The sequence below is a fragment of the Leucopleurus acutus genome, assembly GCF_964270905.1.
Source record: "Leucopleurus acutus genome assembly, chromosome: 2".
Classification (NCBI taxonomy): Eukaryota; Metazoa; Chordata; class Mammalia; order Artiodactyla; family Delphinidae; genus Leucopleurus; species Leucopleurus acutus.
Genome location: NC_139143.1, coordinates 182,124,897 through 182,145,701, shown reverse-complemented (window position 1 = coordinate 182,145,701; position 20,805 = coordinate 182,124,897). Strand labels below are relative to the sequence as shown.

Here is a 20,805-nt window from a genome sequence, read left to right as displayed (position 1 = left end):
CTGACTCCAAAGCCCCACGCTCCTCCGTATGACCATATGGCCATTGGCAGCAAGGATTTTCTTTCTCAGTAATGTAGCCCTCCCTGCTCACATGCTGCCTGCACACAGTAGGTCCTCAGTCTTGTCGAGCAGAAAGTGCTTCCTCCATCCAGCATCTGCAGACAGGAGAGCGCTCTGCTGGGGGACTTGGGTGGGCTTCCAGGAATCCGTCTACTACTGAGTAAGCACCTACTGCACACCAGGCGCTGTGAGCGCTGGGGTTGGACATGGCTAAGACACCCAGACTGCCTGCATTCATCAAGCTGGCATTGTAGGTGTGAAGACAGAAAACACACGTAACTAAACTGACAAAGAATGATTACAGATTATATTCAGTGCAAGGAGAGAAATCAACGGAAAACAGGTGCTTTGTTGGGAAAGAAAAGACAGTGGGGAGAGCTGATAATAGGGGGAGGTCTCTCTCAGGACAGGCTGAGACTTGAAGGCTGAGGATGTGCCTGATGGGCAGCAGGGCCAGCGAAGGGTGAGGCAGGCAGGAGATGGTGCGTGTCGGGCACCATCGGAAAGCTGCTGTGACGTGGGCCGAGGCTGGTGGGGTGGGCAGGGCTGTATCCCCTCGGCTTGGAGGAGGACCGCACGTATCTACCCCCAGGTAAAGAGAGACCGGATGCCTGGCTCTCATGGCAGTGAGGAGAGGAAGCAGGGAGGCCCTCTGGGAGGCCGCCATGGTCTTCTAGGCAAGAGACGGTGGTGGCCTGGGCTTGGGTGGTGGCAGTGGGGCTGGAGAGAAGTGGCCAGATTTGGGGCTGTGTTTGGAGGTGCTGCTGCGGATCGGGTGTGGGGTGAGGGGGTGGAAGAAAGAGAGGAGCTGGTGGTAGCCTCACGGCTTCTCTCTTGGGAAGCTGGTACTGACCATGGGTTAGGATTGCACCAGGCGTAGGGAACGTCCAGGTGGCTGGAGCACTGTGAGGACAGTCACCGAGGCCCCTGGAGACTTCTGCCCCTTCCCCTTCACCCTGGTTAGGAGGGGGCCTAATTGGATCCAGAGGCTGGAGGTTCTTGCTGGCAGTGGCTCTCTGGTGACCCGTGGGGCTGTGAAATAGAGGGGTGGAGAGCTGGGCAAGTCTCTTCTCTATGTCTCAGTGTTCCCATCTGTATAATGGGGGCGTTGGGTGGACTGACCTGCAAGTCAGTGAAGGCAAGGACATTCTCTCCATCCCCCACTCACCAGCTGTCCCTGCTTTCCAGCGGTCAGGGTGAGCCCCTGCCACTCCCGGCAGCCCTCCGTCATCTCCGACGCATCTGCCGCTGAAGGCGACCGGTCGTCCACGCCAAGCGACATCAACTCCCCTCGACACCGGACGCACTCCCTCTGCAACGTAAGGCCAGCAGCAGCAGGGCCTGGGCCTTGGGCCCTGCCCGGAAACCACAGGGGTGGGAGTGGAGGGGGTGAAGACCTACCCGCTGTTTCCTCTCGTCCACCCAGGAAGCATTCTGGCGAAGGCATTTCCTGTTCTGTTCTTTCCTTTTGCAAGAAGAGATGGATGTGGGGAGAGAAAGAAATGAGGCCTGTTGGCTCCTTGTGTCCGGGAGGGCAAGGAAAATCCAGAGGATGGCGGGCCTGGTTCGGCCTCAGGGCTGAGCAGCCTGGGCTCATCTCTGGTGGGCTATGTCTGGGACCGTAGGCTTCTCCTCCCAGACCATACCTTCCAGGGCTCAGGACCTCACCACCACCCCTGTTTCCCTGTAGAGCCAGCTCTTGGTCCTGCAGGAATGAGCTGGATTTTTTTTGAATCTCCAGGAGTTTTTGCACATTTTGCCTCTGGAGAGGCACCCGGTGAATTTTTTCTAAGTTATGTTTGCTTTGCTTACTTAATTACAGTTTTTTGATTTCATACTGGGTCCCAGCTACCAAGAGGCACAGGTCCGTGGCCACCTAACTCTTGATGACTGGTGGGACAGACAGGCTCCCCAGGAGTGAGGGGGTGAATGAAGGTGGGTGGGTCAAGCATCTGAGGACAGGAAGATGCCACATCAAGGCTCTAATGTGAAACACTGGGGTCAGGATGTGGGGACCACTTTTCACATGTGTTCCATCATGCAACTGAGAATCCAGAGGGCGCCCCTACCGCGTCCTAAAGACACAGTAGAGTCGGGTCCTCAGACACACAGGAAGCCTTTCTCAAAAACTCAGTCAATGTTTTATTAACCAGCGAGATGGATAAGAAACAAGAAATGAGGTGGATATCGTGCAAAAGAAAGACAAGATAACCACTACTTGCAGTGGGATGCTTATCTACCTGGAAAACCTCAAGAGAATAACCAGAAAAGCCATTAGACTAATAGAAGTACAGAACGGTACTGGTAGAATATCAATTGATAAAAATCAGTAACTATTCTATATTAGTAATCCCAATGGAAGCATTTTTTTTTTCCAAATCTAGAATAACAATGAAGAGCACTTAATAAAAATAGCTAAGACTGGGCTTCCCTGGTGGCGCAGTGGTTGAGAGTCCGCCTGCCGATGCAGGGGACACGGGTTCGTGCCCCGGTCCGGGAGGATCCCACATACCGCGGAGCGGCTGGGCCCGTGAGCCATGGCCGCTGAGCCTGCGCGTCCGGAGCCTGTGCTCCCCAACGGGAGAGGCCACAACACTGAGAGGCCCGCGTACCGCAAAAAAAAAAAAAAAAAAAAAAAAAGCTAAGACTAAATTTGAAGTAAGTTGCCTCAGCATGGTGACATGGACAACAGACACTGCTGGCCGGGGCCTCGCAAAGCCACGTCAGGACGGGGAGGAGGTCACTTCAGGCCTGAATCCCACTCGGGGCTCGGATTCTGTTTTAACTGGGGCTTTAAGGAAGCAATCTGTTCTTCCCTTGTTCCCAGGAGAGAACCCTGGTGACAAAGGCTGTCCTGACAGAACCAAGACGAGGAAGGTGGGCCAGTAGAGGGGCCTCTGCTGTTACTCTCTTGTTCTGAGGGACCACTGTTGAGCTATACATACAGCCAGCAGTGCCCTTTGTTCTTAGTGTGGGCCAGATACCCTGTAGCGTCTGAGAATACCTTCCCAAGGGCCATACTTTGTCTTCCCATGGGGGGCCCATGGGGGCTTTGACAGCCAAAATGCTGCTGGAAAATCCATTCTGCAGAAAGAGTTCTTTAAAGGCCTCTTGAATTGCATCTGGCTCAGACCTAGCCTTTTGCCCAACTTGGCTTTGGCACATACCTGAGGCTACAGGCAGCAGATCCGGCATATTTATTCCCAAGCTCGCTTTACACAGAGCCCTGGTGCCAGGCAATGGGTGCTTTGATAAGCCAGTTTTCTACACATAGGCATTTCAGTGGGCTCTGGCCTCATTCTCTTCCCCATAAATTTGGCAAAGATGGCCTTGTACAGGGCCAACCTACCTTAGCTGCCTGCCAAATAGGTTCTGTTTGCAAACCTTGAGATGGGACTAAAGACTAAACTACCATTTGTTCCATCCCCACCCTCCCTCAACCACCTTCATCCCCCATCTCAACCGATGTGCACACAGGTAAGCCAGGAAGAGCCTGAAAATAGCTCCGGGTAACCGTCTGTGCTCAGGCATTTGGCCTGGTACCAGCAGGAACAGCCTGACCTGGAGTAAGGACCTCCCCATCCTTTCATGCTCTAGTCACTTATTTAGAGCAGAGGTGGGGACTCAGCACAGAGAGGCTGGAGAAGATTGATGGACATTGGCTCAGGTGACACATGCTTTATTTCTTGCCTTTTGCCTGCAATTCTGGAAGTGACCACCAGGAGTCTCCCTAGTAATGACTTGTGATCCCAGTGATCTATGGTACCCACCCCCAGGCAGGACAGACTGATTCTGGGATGTGGTGAGGGCTTTTGTACACTCACAGGAAGGAGCACTAGACCAGGGAGAACCAGACGGTCTTGAATTTGAGGTGTAGCTCTGGTTTTAATTAGCTCTATAATGTTGGACTGTCTGGAACCTCTCTGTGTACCTGTAAATCAGGCTAATGAGCCCTGTTTTGGCCCTCCACAAAATAAGAGATTCATTGTGTTGTTTGTGGGGGAAATAAGAGGATGGGTAGTTGCCCAAGTCTTCCTGTCCCAAAATTCTTTATTTTTATTTTTTCTATAAAATTATACTTCTTTATGAAAAGCACCAAGTATAACCAACTTCAGTTCTAACTCTGTGGACCAATTGGGAGAGGAACTTAGAGGACTTTGAGTGACTGATTTGTTGGTCAGAGGGTGTTAGGGGTCAAGAAGCCAGAGCAGGCAGGAGAGCATCACAGGGCCTCTGGCCAGGACCCCTGGTCCTGGCAGCATCTTCATGAACCCCAGGTGTCGTCATTGAGCCATTTGGAAGTGTCTACTTCAGGGGTGGAGGGTGGATTCCCCAGTACAGAAGCAGGGCGGTCCCTAGGGGATGGCTTCCTTCCACAGAAAACCCCATGCTCCACAGGCCACCTCTGCTCTCATGTGTTATGTGTCTTTGCTGTTTCATCTTCCTCTTCTCCTTTGGCTACAGGGCGACAGTCCCGGCCCAGTTCAGAAGAACCTGCACAACCCCATTGTACAGGTAGGTGTGCCTTCCCTGGCCACTCAGGCCCTCCCTCCACCCCACCTTGACCGTGACTTCACCCTTCTCCTCCTCAGCCCTCAGCACCACCATGTCCATACTTGGACACCCAGGGCAGACAGGAGTTAAGCCACTACCTCGGTCACACATGGTTCAGTGCCCCAGCCAGGCTCAGCACCTGAGTCTGCCCTTCCATGTCCTCTTCTAGATCTGTGGACCTACTAAGTGCATCACGCATCCCTGGAGAGTGTCTTCTCCTGGCAGCCAAAGGCTAATGACGTGAGCCCTGGGCTCTTTGGGCCCCTTGCTGCAGGAAACTTTTTAAAATTCATTTTTAACCTTTCAATACTCTATCCTCAGAGTGAGAAGGGGGCTGTAGGGAGGAAAACAACATGAATTTGACTGTCAGATGGGGTCTCTGAGATCAGCTTTCTAGTCCTGGGGTTCCCACATGCTGGTCTTCGGGACTGCTCGTCTGCATCAGGGTCCACCAGTGAAGATTTTCTAATGCAGATTCCTGGGCCCTTCACCCCAGAGATTCTGATCCACCAGGTTGGGGGAGGGGGGGGTTGGCTGGATTTCAGGTAATCTGACACGGTTTGGGGAACCATTAGTCTAGTCTAACCTCCACCTTTTTGACCGGTAACACCACTCTGCATCTTTGTATAAAGCACTTGACAGTTTGCAAAGCTCTGCTGCAGACACCACCCCAGTCCCGTAGTTACCCCGACAGGAAGACCTCCTCCACATCATCATCATCATCATCATCACTGTCTTTGTCATTATTAACAATCCCCCCATGTCACAGACGAGAAACCTGGGGTCAGAGAGGCTGGGGGCTCTCCACGTTTCCGTGGGTAGTGACATAACTGGGATTAGAACCCAAACCCCTGCCTCCCCACTCTACCGAGGCCAGTCCTGCTTCTTGTCCAGGGCCTTAAGGTCTGGGGTCCTTGCTCTTGGCTGCCATGAAGCTCAGATTTCCTCCTTCCTGGTTTTCCCGGCTCTCCTATGCCCCCTTTTCCAAGGAGACATTTTCCGCAGTGAACTTAATACACTTGCGATGCCCCCTCCGGATGGGCCCTGTGGTCAGCCGTGGCAGCATGCGTGGACGCGATTCTGCAAGCCCTCCACGAGCACTGGAAGGCTGTAGGCAAACTGAATTTAAATGATAGTACAAACCCCACCAGCAGCCGTTATGAATGCTACTTATGTGCCAGGCACTGTTCTAAGCGTCTTTACCCTCACTTTAGCAACATCGTCATGACAGTCTTGGATGGGTCCTAATGTCGTCCCCGAGAGATTCTGTAACTGGCCCAAGTCCGCTCAGCGAGTGAGGGGCAGACCCTGTCATCCTTACCCACTGGTGCCTCCCACCAGCCATCCCCCACCCCCTACCCCTCCCTGTCTTCTGCCCCAGCTCAGCTTGCCTTTGTTCTTCTCCTCTCTACCTCTGCCACTTGGCCTGACTCCTCAGTCACTAGAGGATCTTGAAGACCAAAAACGGAAAAAGAAGAAAGAGAAGATGGGATTCGGCTCCATCTCGCGTGTCTTCGCCAGAGGGAAGCAGCGGAAGTCCCTCGACCCTGGCCTCTTTGATGGTACCGCCCCTGATTATTACATAGAGGAGGACGCGGACTGGTGATACCCGCCTCCCTTCGCCTGCTGCCCGGCGGGCGTGTCTGTGCGTGTGGACGTGCGTGCGAGCGGGGAATGCGCGGCTGGGCGTGCGTGGCGGTGCGTGTGCGCGTGCGTGGGAGCTCTCGCGCACGTGGGCGGGGGGGTGGTGCGGCTGAGGCCCGCTCGCGTGGGCCCCTCCCCGGCGTCACCACCTCTGTAATTGATGTACATACTACAAGCGTGTGTGAATATGTCAACTCTCTGTTGTCCTCGGAGCGATACAGTTGTGTTGTTAATTTGGGTTTGTTTTTGTTTTTTTCAGTGTTTTTTTTTTTTTCCGCTTTTTGGTTCGTTGGGGTTTTTGGTTTTTTTTTTTTTTTTTTTTGGTCCCTTCCCCCCTTCCCTTTTTATGAAACTTGAAAACTTGAAGGACTGCTGTGTATTTGTAAATAACAAAACTATTGTGCACTCCGTGCTTGTAAATGTCCCTCGTCCGAACTGCTACTTCTGGAGCCCGTCTCCCCGAGGATGTAGTCTGTGTTTGATGTTCCCCCCACCACACCCCGCCGCCCACCCGTCCCCCCCGGTGTGAACGTGTGGGACCAGACCCTGTTCTCGGGGTGCGCCCGAGTCACTTTAACCCCCAAACACCATCGTCATCAGGGTAAGGTCCACTCTCCACAAAGACTTGCGAGCCCAGCCCAGGGGCCCTGTCTTGTCTCGGTTTGTCAGAGGCCAAACGGGCTCTTTCTAACGGCCTGCCAGTTTTTAAATTGCGTTGCCGTTTCTTTCTTTACGGGGAAAAGAAAAGAAAATTGTTCCGTTTAATTTATTTGCACAAATGCAGAAGACTTATTCTATCTAAATTATTACGTAAATATTGGAATGTATATTTTTCCACGGGGGGCGGGCGGGAGGCGGGTTCTCTGTTGACTTGTCTGTTCTATGATCATGCTGCTGCCGAGCTGTGCAAGGTAGAGTGTAGGGTGGCCAGAACCCAGGGACCATTGGACTGCCAAGCTTGCTTTTTTCCGTTCTTTCTTCTTCTCTCTCCCCCATTCTCCCATCCCTGCATGGGAGTGCGCTCCGCCTTTCTTCCTGCCTGTAGCTCTCTCCAGGCCTTTCTATATATATTTATTTATCTGAAATAACAGAGCACTGACCTCAGTGAACAGAGTGCCTGCTGTCGTGGTCACCTTCTCTTGGGTCTGTCTTTTGAGAAAGGCTGCCGTGTACAGGGCGAGACAGCCGACTGCATGAGCACAGGGTACGACCACAGGGACCCTCAGCCCGAGTTGGTTCCCCGAGGGTCCTGGAGCAGCACGCGTTCTTCGCTGCAGCTGTGTCTCATCCTTGGTTGGTTCTGCACGTTGGCCGGGCAGGTGTCATGGGGGAGGTGCCCGTCTCAAGGGGCGGCCTGTTGGGGACACAGCATCCAGCACCAGCACCTCTGCCCTCCCCATTCTGCTTGGTTCCTCCAGCCACATCGCACAGAGTCTCTCGGGATCCCTCGGGCCCTCCTCCAACTTGTCACAGCAGCCTGAGCCTGCTCACCCGAGGAGAGAAGGGCTGGCAGGAGCATCTGCCTATTTGGAGAGCAGTGTTGGCCCCGGTGAGGCTCCACCAGCAAAGGAACCGTGAGCACTGTAACACCGGGTGATGGAGAACACGTGAGCTTCTAAGCCAGGGCCTCCTGAAGTCTAAAACTAGCTTTCCCTTTTCTTTTAACCTGTGAATCCCCGCCTCTGCACCACCTTAAATACTAACAGCTCAATTCACACACCCTCTAAACAACAGTAGTTGCGCTTTCTGCTAGCAGTAACGTTTTCAGCTCTTACCAAGAAACAGGAGAATTTTAAATGCTGGAGCATGTCTTATCAGAAGGGATAGGATATTTTGTCCAAAGTCTCTAAAACAAACAGAAAAGCCCCAGTCAGCTGCTCCCTTTCCTTCTGACCTGATGGGGGGGTTGGAAAGGAGTAGGCAGGGTACCTAATAAGGATCTTTCTGGCCTTTGGCTAAGCCGTTTCACCCAGCCTGGCGGCGGGGGAGAGCGGCCGGAGCTGGCATCTTTCTCTACAGAGAGATATTTTAGGAAATACTTTTCTCCCCCCCCATGAATTTTTTTCTTTTGGTTGATTTTTATTGTTTGCCCTTTATTTACAAGAAAATAAGATTGCAACCCCCTCCTGGTAATGATTTAGTAGTTCCTTTTCATTTCAGTTTTTGGAAATTAGGAGATAATTCTAAGAGTTACTAAGGATGATTTATTTAAGAGAACTACATCAAATAGCGAATGAGTTATGGGTAACAGTAGATGAAAATAACCTTTCCCGTGGGAAAGGTTTCTCGAAGGCATGGATGCAAATATAAAATATTAAAAAAAAATCTAAATAAAGCTTATTTTAAAATATGATCGAATTCTATGTTATTTGATTGCTTCTATCTTACTCCGGGTGGGAGGCAAAGCCTGGCATGACCTGCTCCTTGGAATTCCAGGGCTGGGTCCTGAGGGGGTAATGGGAGGGGCTGAGGAAAGCTGGCTGGATTCTGGGCCCATCGAGGGGCTGAGGCTGGGGTGGCCTCCCAGAAACATCTCATCTTTGCCACCCTGGCTGTAATTTGGAGGAGCCGTCAGCATCCAGGGCAGCCCGTGGTCCTAATGCACCACCTCCGAGTCTGGCACCCTGACCCTGCATTCTCCAGCCCGGTGGCCCCAGTCAGCTTTCATCTGCTTCCTTCTCCCCCGTGGCGCTCCTTCCAAAGACCCAGAGCGGGGCCCCATGAGTTTGGGGCATATTACTTCCTGCAGACCTCAGTGGGCCTCTGCATTGTCCCGACTTTCCCCGCCATCCCTGGGGACTGAGAGGAGTTTAAGAGAGAAATTAAAGGATCCCCAGGGCTTCCCTAATGAAGCCAGAGTGGGCCAGGCTTTTCCAAGACCCGAGATTCACCAGATGCAAAGCCAGTCCTCCCCCTGTGAAACTCCACAGTGTGGCCTGAGAAGAGGCCACCTGGATACCCCAATCCATGATCACAGCCAGTGCCTTCAACCTCAGTCTCCCAACTTAACAACAAATCCTCCCCAGCAGTAAGACTGATGGAAGACTAGCCTTTTAACTCCCCTTGCATTGCTGCTAGGATAGAGCTCAAAGCACCACAATGTATAGACCATGCCGAGAAGTTACAGAGCTCAGGACTGCAAGGAACTTAGGGGCATCTACCCCAGCAGCTCTCAACTTGGCCACACATTAAAATCACCTGCCGAGCTTTCTAGAAAAAAATTACCAATGCCAGGTGCTACACCCCTGAATCAGAGTGTGGTTAAACCTTCTCTGGTGCAGCCAGGATTGAGAACCACTAGGCTAATGTGAGGAGGGCAAATGGCCCCAAACACACATGCCACAGCTTCCCTCACCCTGACCTCAAGCAGACATCACTAATCAATTAAAGAACCCTTCCTACCCAGCCCAAAGTGGCCTCTAATTTTTTCACTTTACAAAGCCTCAGACACCGCCAATCAGTCAGAGTTGGCATCCAAGGAAAAAAGCCTGTTTGCCTTCACCAAACTAACCCAACCCACTACACCTAACAGATGGGGGAATCTTTGTCCCAGAGAGGAGTGATTTGGCCAAGATCCTAGCTATCACTCCTTCAATCCCGTGGCCTTCTCAAGGGCCAGGCCACACCTGATTCAAATCCAAGTAGCTCTACTCAAAAGCCACACTACCTCCTTTGTTAATCTTCTCCAGACCTTGCCCCAAATGGTCCAACTTCAAGTGTCACTATTAGTCAGAAATTGGAGTAGGGCTGCCCCGGCTGCAGGGCCGGTGGACAGCTGCACAGGTTGTATACTGCATTACCCCTGTATGGACAGTGCCCTGAGCTGTGCAGTGCACAGCCTGCGTGGCTGTCCTCAGTGGCCCTCCTGCGTGCTCTCCTACCCGTGCTGGCAGGTTCTAACTGGCGTAACCTAACAGTAGTAATAACAATAATAACATCTAACATTTGTCGGGCACTTACTATGGGCCAGGGTCCATGCTGCGTGCTTGACGTGTATTAACTCAGTTAATCCTCCAACGGCTCCATTATCGATGAAAAAACTGAGGTGAAGTAAATTGTCCGGGGTCAAGGAGCCAGGAAACAGTAGAACTGGGCGTCCAACCTAGTGAGTCTGTAGTGCCCTGAACCGCTCCTCCGTGTGGGCAGTGAGGGGCTGGGACCCAGCACGTGGGCGCCTCCAGTGCCTCCGAGGGGCCTGCTTTGAGCTTCACCCCACCCCACCCTCACCCACCAGTAGCCTCCGGCACAGCCTAGCACTTCCTTGCTTTTGTGACCTAGTCTATCTCTGTTAGCCTTTTACCTCCAGCCCAGAAAACCCACTCGCAGAGAGGGGCTGGCAGGGAGGGCAAAGCAGAAACGAGCTGTGGTCTAGCATAAGCTCTCCATCTTGGGCAGGGGACGCCTCCAATCTGCCCTGCTATGGAACCCCTCGCCGTACCAGAGCTGCCACTTCCTGAGGTGGGGGGGGTCCCCTCAGGATGGCCCAGGGGTCCCAGGAGCTGCTCCACACCTGTCCCCCAAGGTTATGTGGCTGCTGCTATGTGCCTCACTCAACCTGGGCTCCCAGGGAATCCAGGTGTAGTGGGGCTGCATCAGATGGGGTCATCAGGCCTGTGACAATATGAGTTTGAAAGTATCTCGGAATTCTCTGGCGTTCCAGGGATTAGGACTCCACACTTCCATTGCCAGGGCCCCGGGTTCGACCCCTGGTCAGGGAACTAAGATCCCGCAAGCCACCTGGCATGGCCAAAAAAAAGAAAAAAGAAAAAAAAATTTTAATTAAAAACTTTTAAAAGTAAATAATGTCAACTGGCCCTCTCACCAAAACCCTGCATTTCCTCCCAAACATCCTACCCCAGCCCATCTGCTCTGAACAAACGACTCTTAAGTTTTTTCAACTCAAACCCCACCAGGTGGGGCAGAACGTGCCACACTCCCCTACCTCCCACTTGTTCCCGTTTTCCCATGGGAAAAAAAACCTGGTACGGATAAAGAATCAAGCGGGAATACATATAATTAACTTTATCTTATAAAAGCATAGAGTCATACGTTTATATATAAAAGAATGCCCTAGAAACTTAAAAATAACTTAGGGGTTTGACCTTGACTGCATGTTAGAAGTTGTTTAAATATCTAAGTCATAATGAAGTGTCACCGTACAAGCAGATGGAGGGTACACATCCTGATGGCAGCTAGGGTATGGAGAATGCATACCTGAACCACAACTGCATGGTGTCTTAAAGCCCAGTTACTGAAAAATCTGCAAATATGCAGCCCTGCACTCTGCATCCCCAACAAACTGAATCCTCAAGAAAATTATCCCAAGAGGATTGATCTTTAAGAAGCAAAAATAGTAGCAATTGAAAACCTTGACCTTTCCTTCCTGGAAATGGCAGGAATCCTATTCCCTAGCACATCCCCAGGGAAGTCTTGTGACATTGTCAGGCCAGGTGCAGCAGCCATGCTTCTGAAGCAAAGTCCCTGGAAAACAATGGCTGACTGCTCGTTTGCATTTCTGAGTTTCAGGTTTTGGAAATCTTTGATTGCTTTCTTAATAGGCTACCAGTAGCAGTTAATTGCACCCAAATAAGAGAATCTCAAATTGCATACCTTGCTCCATCTGGAGGACCCTTGCAACCCACCAGTGGCACCAGGACAGGCCTGGGTAATCATTCCAGCTCTGGCCCAGCATCTGTTTCAAGCAAGTCGTTTAACCTGTGAGCCTCAGTGTTCTCATCTATGAAGTGGGTGTAACAACCCTTTCCTCCTTGTGGGCTCAGAAATGCCAGCTGAATGTGTTTTGGAGCCTGGAAAGCACTGGCCCCAAGGCTTGTGTTCTCCAGGATCTGAGTGGATTTAAGTTCAACCAGAGGTAGGAAAAAAGTGTGGAAACAGCTTGACATACATCTTGAGCCCGAGGGTGACTTGATCAAAACTTATCCCTGGGATTGAAATCAGGGCATCCGGCTGCCTGAACCTGACATTCCTCCAGCTGTGTGCACAGCCCTTGGAGTCCAGATTCCCTTCCACTGCTGCTTTGTGAGAGAATTCTGACTTCTCTGCCTTGGAACAGGGAGGGTTTGACATGTTCACCCCTAGAATCCACCAGCTCTGAAAACATTCTTTCTTGAGTTCAAATAGAAACATACTCTGATGTGGCTAGCACAGAGAAATTTAAACCATGGGAAGCAATTAGGCTGCCCAAGGCTGGGTTCTTGAGGCAGAAGCCCCAAGGGTCCCCCCAGGGTGGCATGTTTATAAGGAGACGTGTGTCAGAGCCCAAGGCTGGCCTGGTCTGGCAGGGAGGAGTGCATCGAGCCCACTCATATAATCCTTCCAACAACCTCCAAGATAAATACTGTTATTGTCCCCATTTTACAGATGAACAAACCCAGGCACCGAGAGGTGAAGTTCTTGCCCAAAGTCACACAGCTAGGAAGAGGCAGAACCCGGATTCAACTCCAGTACTCTGGCTCCAGAGTCCATGTTCTCAGTAACTGTGCTATGTAGCCTCTGATCAGCCACTGGCCCCCAACTTCTCCCCCAGGGACAACTGACCAACAAGAAGCTTCAGAGAACTTGAGAAAGCCTCACTAGCCAAGTCCTGTACAGACTAGCTCTTTGGGGCTCAGTTTCTCCACCCAACAGAGGAAGAAATTGGAATAAGTAGGGGTTTGCAAACTGTGTTCCATGGGGGTTCCTCAGAAGTCCCTCAAGAGGTGGCCATAGCTGGTGAAAGAACGAGCAGGCAGGCCTCCAGCCCCACCTTCTACCAGAAGCTCTGCTCTTATCTGTTACACACTGGACCTACATGCAAGAGTCCATTGGAAGGATCCCATGATAGAAAAAAAGTGAGCAGAGAGGAAGAGAATGAGAGAAGGTTTGAGAACCATACATAGATCAGTAGTTGTCAAGCCTTGAGTTTTAAGGATACAGATTCACAGGCTCCACCCACACCTACTGAATTAGAAGGTCCAGGGTGAGGCCCTGGGATCTGTGACCAGCTCCCCACTGTGGACTCAGTTGCAGGAGGTCACATGGGGCAATGGCCGAGGGCAGCATCCTACCCATGGGTTTTAGCACAGACTTGCCATGAGGAAGCTTCGCCAGGGGGCCTTCACAAGGTAGGTGGAGGCCACCTTCCTGGGGCAGCTCCATGGTGCCCCAGTGAGGGAGGAACCACACCCAGGTAAGACCCCAGGCTGCCCCCAAAGCAGAGAGCCAAGGGGACTGGCAGGTGTGAGTACCTGCTGCCTCCCGAGAAGCCTCAGAAGCCCCCAGCAGTACCCCTATTAGAGTCACAGAGAGGGTCCCAGGTCTTCCTAGAGGCACACAGCCAGGAAGTGGTGGGGGCAGAAGTCAAACCTGGCTGAATTCCGAGTCCTAAGCCTGGCCCCCACCGTCTCAGACCTTACCTGACCTGTGGCTGACAGAGGCTTCTGACAAGCATTGGGTGGACCTGCCGGCTTTGGCCTGGGGCCAGTGGTGCCCCTGGACCTAGATGATGAGCCCTAAACTGGGAGCAAGGCAGCTCAAGCCGTGTTCTGTGGAGCGGTCTGGGGTGGAGCTGCTACCAAGGGGCCTGGCAGGGCTCTGCCCAGACCCTGCCCTCAGGTTCCAGAGGAGGCCTGGCCTTCTCCACTCCGGAAGGCCCACCCGCCCCCAGCCCAGCGCAGTCAGGAGCCCCGAGCCCGGCTCTGGACTCCCAGTTTCCAGCTTGGCCAAGGACTCGCTGTGTGACCATGGGCAAGTCAGTCTCCCTCTCTGGGCCTCAGGTCCCCTCTAAAACAGGCCAGGGCAGTAGTTACCCACTTGTGGCCTGTGGAGTCTTATGAGTCCCGGTGTCCTGGGCCACCTCCCCGACCACACTCACTGCCCTTCAGCCCAAAGCTCCAGTTTATGTATCTCACAGATACAATTTCATCTGGACAAAAGTTCTGCAACGTGAAGGCAGTGGGAAATCCACAGCTTAGGTCACATCTAAGCTCCCTCCAGGGCCCTCCAGGACAAGAGGAGGCACAGGCTGCCTCAGGCCTCCTCCTGCCCCAGCCTTGTGGAAAAGTCACTCCTTGAGGGCACCCCCGGACTTCCCTGCTCACCCCTCCTCCCCGTCAGAGAGAGATGGTACAGGCCCCTTCCCTCCTCAACCCTGGCAGAGCTGGGAAGTGGGGGCCACTCACGGGCCCCCCCAACTTCTGAAAGCCTGCAAGTCGAGGGCTGGAGATCCTCCCAAGAGGCCACGCGCAGCCCCTGGATGAAGCACAGTGAGACTGCGTTGAACAATGCCACTCGCAGTTCACAGCCCTTTACCCTTTACAAAGCCCTTTCACAGGCAGACTAGGGTCAAGGTTAAGAGGTAGATTCCAGGGACTTCCCCGGCGGTCCGGTGGTTAAGACTTCGCCTTCCAGCGCAGGAGGTGCGGGTTCGATCCCTGGTTGGGAGCTAAGATCCCACATGCCTCCAGGCCAAAAACCCAAAACATAAAACAGAAGCAATATTGTCACAAATTCAATAAAGACTTAAAAAAATGGTCCACTTCAAAAAAAAAAATCTTTAAAAAAAAAAGATGTAGATTCTGGGCAAACTCTGGGTTCAAACCTCAGTCCTGACATTTCCCACCTGGTAGCCATGCTGCGCCTCAGTTTCTTCAGCTGTACACTAGGGACAGTAAGATTGTCAGAGCAGCTGAAATGCGTTACTATGTGTAAAAGGCTCAGCTCAAGTAGCAATAAACGTAAGCCACAATGATGATGGCAATGGTGATGGTGACGACGATGATCTCATTGCGGCCTCTCACCGGCCCCATGAGATGGGCAGAACAGGCCCCCTTGGTACAGATGCCAAGTATGGCTCAGGTTAGTTCAGCAACCTTACCCCAGCCGCCAGGGCCAGCCCAGGTAGAGGGCCGGACAGAGCAAGACTCTTAGAGCTGAGAGGGCTCTTGGTGGCCTCTCGCCCACCACCCTCACAGCACAGCCAGGTAGGGCATCAGTGGCCAGTTCTGGAACCCAAGGCTGCTGACTCCCAGGCCAGTGCCCGGAGCTGGCACCGGCCGCAAGACTCAGCTGGGGGAGAAAAAAATCCCTGGGTCAATAAGTTTTAGAAACAATGAATAAGATTTCCAAAATGAACATTAGCTTTTCAAGGCTCTAGCGAGTTCTGCAGTGAAGAAAAGCATTTCACTGCTTTCCACCTCGTGTTTCCCAAACTTAACTGACCACGGAACCATGCCTTTGAGTCTGGTTCCGTGGAGTGCTCTGTGGGGCTACAGGGATGGGTGGCTCCTGCAGCCCCCTTTATTCTGTGCTTGGAGATGCTGAGTCAGTAATTCTTTGGTGACCTCTAAGCGGCATGGTTTAGCCATGGAAAGTCCCCATGGCTCACGTGGGATTCCTGTGGGCCTTAAGAAGTGAGGTGAGCCTGGCGCAAGGCCGGGTGGAGTGGGGATCTCTCTCTGCATATCTGCTTTGCTCAGAAAGAAGCTGGGTCAGCACACAGCATCTGCAGAGGCAGAAGGGCCCCCGCAGATTGGCTGAGAAATGCCGGTCCCAGGTGCTTGTTTTGCTGCTGTCCCAGGTGTAGGCAGACGGCCGAAACTATTGCCACAGGGTCCTGGGGCGTGGAGGGGAATGGGCATGCCATCCTGCCGGGACATCTGGCCCACCTGCCCTGTTCCCCCTACCAGCTCTGAGCTGCCTAATTGCCTTCCCTGGGACAGGCCAGCAATGTTGGAGTCACATACAAATTGGCCCCATGCCTGCCCAGTGCCAGCTTCCTTCCTTGTTAGGAGGCTGATGTCTCTGGGGGTGGCATGGACCTCATGGTCGGGGGCACGCGGGCCAGGGAGGGGAGAAGGCCCACTCTGTCAGAGGTCACTGCGGGGACCAGAGCTGTGGTGACAGGAGAGGGAGCTCTCTGCAAGGCGGAGGGAACCTGAGGGCTGTCCACAAACCGAGCGTCAGAGAGTGCAGCGCAGGAGTGTGAATCATTCCCAGGTCCCCTCTGTCTCTTCCTGTGTGTGCAAGAAACACACATTCGTTTTAGTGAGAGTCTGAACCCAGCAGAATTGATCAAAACCAAGCAATCAGGGAGGGGCGTCGAGGAAGGACCCAGGCTTTGGAGGCAGATCTCTGGGTTCGAGCCAGCACTCAGCCAGGGACCCTAAGCCAGTCACTTAGTCCCCTCCGCACCTCAGTTTCCCCCTCTGTAAAATGAAAATAAGACTGCCTACCTCACAGGGCTGTTGCAAAGATGGAATCAGAAATGGGTAGAAGCGTCCGGCATGCGGCAGCTGCCTGTCCCAGCACTGCAGGAGATTCAGGAGACAGGAAGCTGGGGCCAGGGAGACGAAACACAGGCTCTGGGGCCCAGCTGTGCCCTGTGCACACAACCGATGGTGTTTCTGAGCTCGACTTTCCTCATCTATAACGTAGGCCTCCAGGAACCCGTGTCCACCTTGAGGGGGAGGACGCAGTGAGTTCACACCCACGCGTCGCGAAGCACCAGGCAGCGCTGTCCTGATGCGGAGGCCTCCGGGGGCGAGCAGAGCGACCGCCGGTCTCTGCTGTCTCAGATCAGCTCTACGGGGCCCCACTGCAGAGTGTTGTGGGTGACGAGGACGAGGACCCATCTCTGTGAGCACCCTCACAGCCAGCCCTGTACTGGGCTCGCACACGCCCACTGAGTCTAAAGGAAGCAGCCTTGCTGGGCTCTAGTGCTTCCAAAGCTCCTGGTTTTTCAAGAGAAACTAAGAATGTCATATAATACACCCCAATTCTTTAATATTGGCAACTACTTTTGTATTTAAGTTTAGTGTCCTTTAGGAAAAAAAAAATGCCATGGCCCCAATATGTCTCCAGACCACCGGCTCCGCTACCTCCCTTCTGGACTCTCTCTGTGGGCTGGTCCAGCCCTGGTGGTCCTCGTCTTCCCCTTGACCAGTGATTCCCAGGCCATAGGTGCCCATTTCATTGGTCCATGTCCTCCTTCACCAGAGGGCCCTCCTGCCCTTCCCTCCCTGGACAGCCAGGCAACAGGGGGACCGCACTCATTTCTGACCCCGAGCAGTGTCCCCAGGGCTTGGGGTGTTAGGGCAGAAGTGGGGGAGCTGCCCTCAGAAGCCTGGAATCAACACCGGAGCCCCCAGGGGCCCATATGGCCGGCAGGACTCGGGGTCAGACCGCCTGCAGCCTGAGAGCCCAGCTAAATCATTTCTCGTGGACTTGGCCGGGCTCCGTGGGACTCAGAGATGGAGAGGGTGTGGGCGAGGGAGCACTTCCGGTGAAGGTACTGATGGACCTGACAAAGGGGTAATGCTCTGCTCTCCCAGAAATTTCAGCAGGATGCATGGTCATAAGTGTGAAGAAAGCCATAAGCTGGAAACCCAGGGATATGGAGAGGGGGTCAGGCTGAGTACTGAGGACAAAGGCTGGCTGCTGGGGGGTTGGGGGCAATGATGGAAGCCGGGAGAGAGAAGTACAATATGATTTGCTGACCTTCACGGAGGGCCTGCTGTGCCAGGTGTGTGTAGGCACTCTACACACGCTCATTAAGTCATTCAACAAACACTGGCTGACCACTTTCTATGTGCCAGGCCTAGAACTAAGGGCTGAGGGTGCAGATGTAAATGATGAGATGACATAAATTATTCTAACACAGTCCTCACCAAAATCATAGGAAGTGTGTGTTGTGTTATTGTCTCACCCTTACAGATAAGGAAACTGAGGCCCCAAGGGGCAACATAAATGGTCCAAGGAGACGTAGTCAGCGACGGAACAAGGCTAAGAATTGGGGTCCAGCAGACTATTGCACTACACCACTTTCCAGGCAGATATGAGTGAAGATGATAAAACCGTGAGCCGTTAGAACAATCTAGTCCTGGAGGGAGGCAGAGAAGAGGTGTCACAATTAAAGGAGGTCGTCTAAAAGCGGGGAGAGGCTTATTTCCCCAAATGAGTGGAAACTTCCTAGGATGTTTTGCCTTGTGTCAAGGCTCTGGCAAACATATCAGTGGGTTTGAGAGGGGTGTCAGTCCGCAGTGAGCATGGTGGCCACCAGTCCTGGCTCCAGACTCCGCCAGGGATCGTGTTTCAGGATGCATGACGAACAGCCATGGCTAGCACCAGTTTTCTCCCTGACATTTCCTATAGCATCTGAGTTGCAAGAAGGCCCCCAGCACAAGCCTCACCAAAGTGCTCTTCATTTTGAAGGAAGCTAACCGAACACCGCCCTTAAACATCTTTGCTGTTCCTATTGCCCTTTGGGCAAGAAATAAAGTCGCTCGCCCCTGGTGCAGGAAACTTCCAGGAGGCACTGTGAGGCATTTTGAGGAGGCAGGAGGTCATCATTCGATGAGGATGATCCCAAAGGAGGCACTGCCTCCAAAGGCCACGCCCAAGCCAGAGCTTCACGGATCTGACTCAGCCGCGGTGCCCCAGCCCAGCAAGCAAACGGACTGGGTCTCACGGCCAACACAATGACCACAGTCCATGTGGCTCATGGAAGCAGGCTGAGCAGAGATGTCCTGAGGCCCAAGGGGAGCTGGGAGGGTCGGTAAAGGGAAGAAGAGGCAGGACTGCAGATCCATTAGGGGTTCTCAAACCCCACAGCTATCCATCGCCTCCAGCTTTGCCTCTAAGAACTGCACCGACACAAACTTGTACTGTCCCTACATGGGCATGTGGAGAAGAACCCTCCTCCTGCCTGTGGCCTTAAAGAGGCCCCTCGTTTCTCACAGAATTCACCTTTCAGGCCCACCCACCAACAGAGAAGTTGGGCAGGAAAGCAGGTTGAAAAAGAGAACTAGCTGTGGGAATACATGGGAAGGCCAGCAGCCGGCTGGAATACTTTCCTGGTGGAAGCAAAAAAAGGGAGGAGACATCAGCTGCAAGTTAGAGTCTAAGAAGGACTTTCCCAAATGTGGGCACTATTCAGCATTACAACAGGTTAGCAAGGAGGAAAAAGGAACGAACGTTTCGATACATTTTTTTAAAGCATACAGTAGTTGTCATTGGATCATAGTATGTTTGCCTTCCCTGGACCTCTTCTGAGCATGTTCCTCCGAAGTCTGTAAAATTAGAAAGTACTTGCCAAGCATATACCTGGGAAATGAGCCTTGTCGACTCCACCAAGTCAATTCCCTGCTGCCTTGGAAAATTTTCAGGGTGTGGGGAGGAGGGGCTGGCAGGAAGCGTGGCTGGAGGAGGGTGTCCTCTGAGGCTGGGGGCAGGGGACCTGTCGAGCTGGGGACAGACACAGTGAGCACAGCTTAGGCTCAGATGAGGGGAAAGGGAAGTATGCGGGTGGGTTTTAAGCATTAAGTAGTTATCACTGGTGAGAGCAGAGCTCTGTGGGCTTTTTCCGGGTACCACATGGTTTAGTGTATTTGAAGGGACACGTGGGGTGGGAGTGCCATCAGCTTTTAGCTCAGGGCCTCCAAAGGCCTGCTTGGCTCTGGGGTCGGGGTGTTGGGGATTGGTGGCAGCCCACCTGGGGACCTGCTGTTGACCCCACAGCTGCACAGTTAGTGACTTGATGCCGTTTAGACCACGCGGTCCGGTCCCGGTGGCCCAGGCTCAGAAGGCCTGACCTTTGCACCTAGTATTTCACGGGAGTTGTGACCGGGCGCTGGAGCAAAGCACCTCCCTCCAGCACAGCGGTCGTTATCAGGCCATAAAACATCATTTTTTCACCTTATAATGCAGTGTTTAAAAAATGAGAATTCAGCGTTTGGCTTGAAAGTGCTGACAGGGGCTCCCCTGCCACTGTCCGAGGGCAGGGAGTTTAGACGGGAGTCGGCTGTCGGAGCAGGGCTGGTCTGAGGACAGAGGGGCCCGGAGCGAAAGGATGGGAGCTCTGGGAGCAGCCACACTGCGTGCTCACTGGCCTCTAGTGGGTGGAGGCCGGGGATGCTGCTAAACACAGATGGCCCCCACGACAAAGAATGGTCTGGTCCCGAACGTCATTCAGCAATGCCAAGGCCAATAGGCCCTGAGACCATGTGTACATTCGAGGAACCAGCATCCTGAGGCGGCCTAAAGGAGGTGGGGCCAGCAGGAGGTGAGCCTGGAGAGGGAGGCCTGCTCCCTCCCTCCTCACCTCCCGTCCTACCTACCTTCTTTTTTTTTTTTGCGGTACGCGGGTCTCTCACTGTTGTGGCCTCTCCTGTTGCAGAGCGCAGGTTCCAGACGCGCAGGCTCAGCGGCCGTGGCTCACGGGCCCAGCCACTCCGCGGCATGTGGGATCTTCCCGGACCGGGGCACGAACCCGTGTCCCCTGCATCGGCAGGCGGACTCTCAACCACTGCGCCACCAGGGAAGCCCCTGCCTACCTTCCTTTAACCAAAACGTACAGAGCCCCTTCTGTTCCAGGCAGCAGTGGGCTGGAGCTCATACAGGCTCACAAACTAATTTCCAACCCTATGCCCAGGGGCATCATGTTGGCAACTGAAATTGGCCACAGTGGGCATATTTACACCACAGAGATGGGCAAACAAATGCTATAAACCAAACTCTTTCTTTCTTTTTTTTTCCCCCAAAGCACTTTTT

The 20,805-nt window shown here is 53.2% G+C and overlaps 1 protein-coding gene across 4 annotated transcripts in view; it reads left to right on the top strand.

The window, feature by feature from the left end:
• KAZN (kazrin, periplakin interacting protein) overlaps positions 1 to 20,805 on the top strand; it is a gene marked incomplete at its 3' end in the record, with an annotated part of 459,901 nt that overhangs the window by 410,070 nt on the left and 29,026 nt on the right. For 2 of the 4 annotated variants that reach the window (XM_082865285.1, XM_082865286.1), the window contains exons 6-8: positions 1,249 to 1,379; positions 4,525 to 4,575; positions 6,053 to 6,176. In XM_082865285.1, the coding sequence (XP_082721411.1) occupies positions 1,249 to 1,379; positions 4,525 to 4,575; positions 6,053 to 6,176 (306 nt within the window). Of the gene's footprint in view, positions 1 to 1,248; positions 1,380 to 4,524; positions 4,580 to 6,000; positions 8,594 to 20,805 lie in introns of those variants that run through there. The other 2 variants (XM_082865287.1, XM_082865288.1) reach the window with 2 other exon arrangements.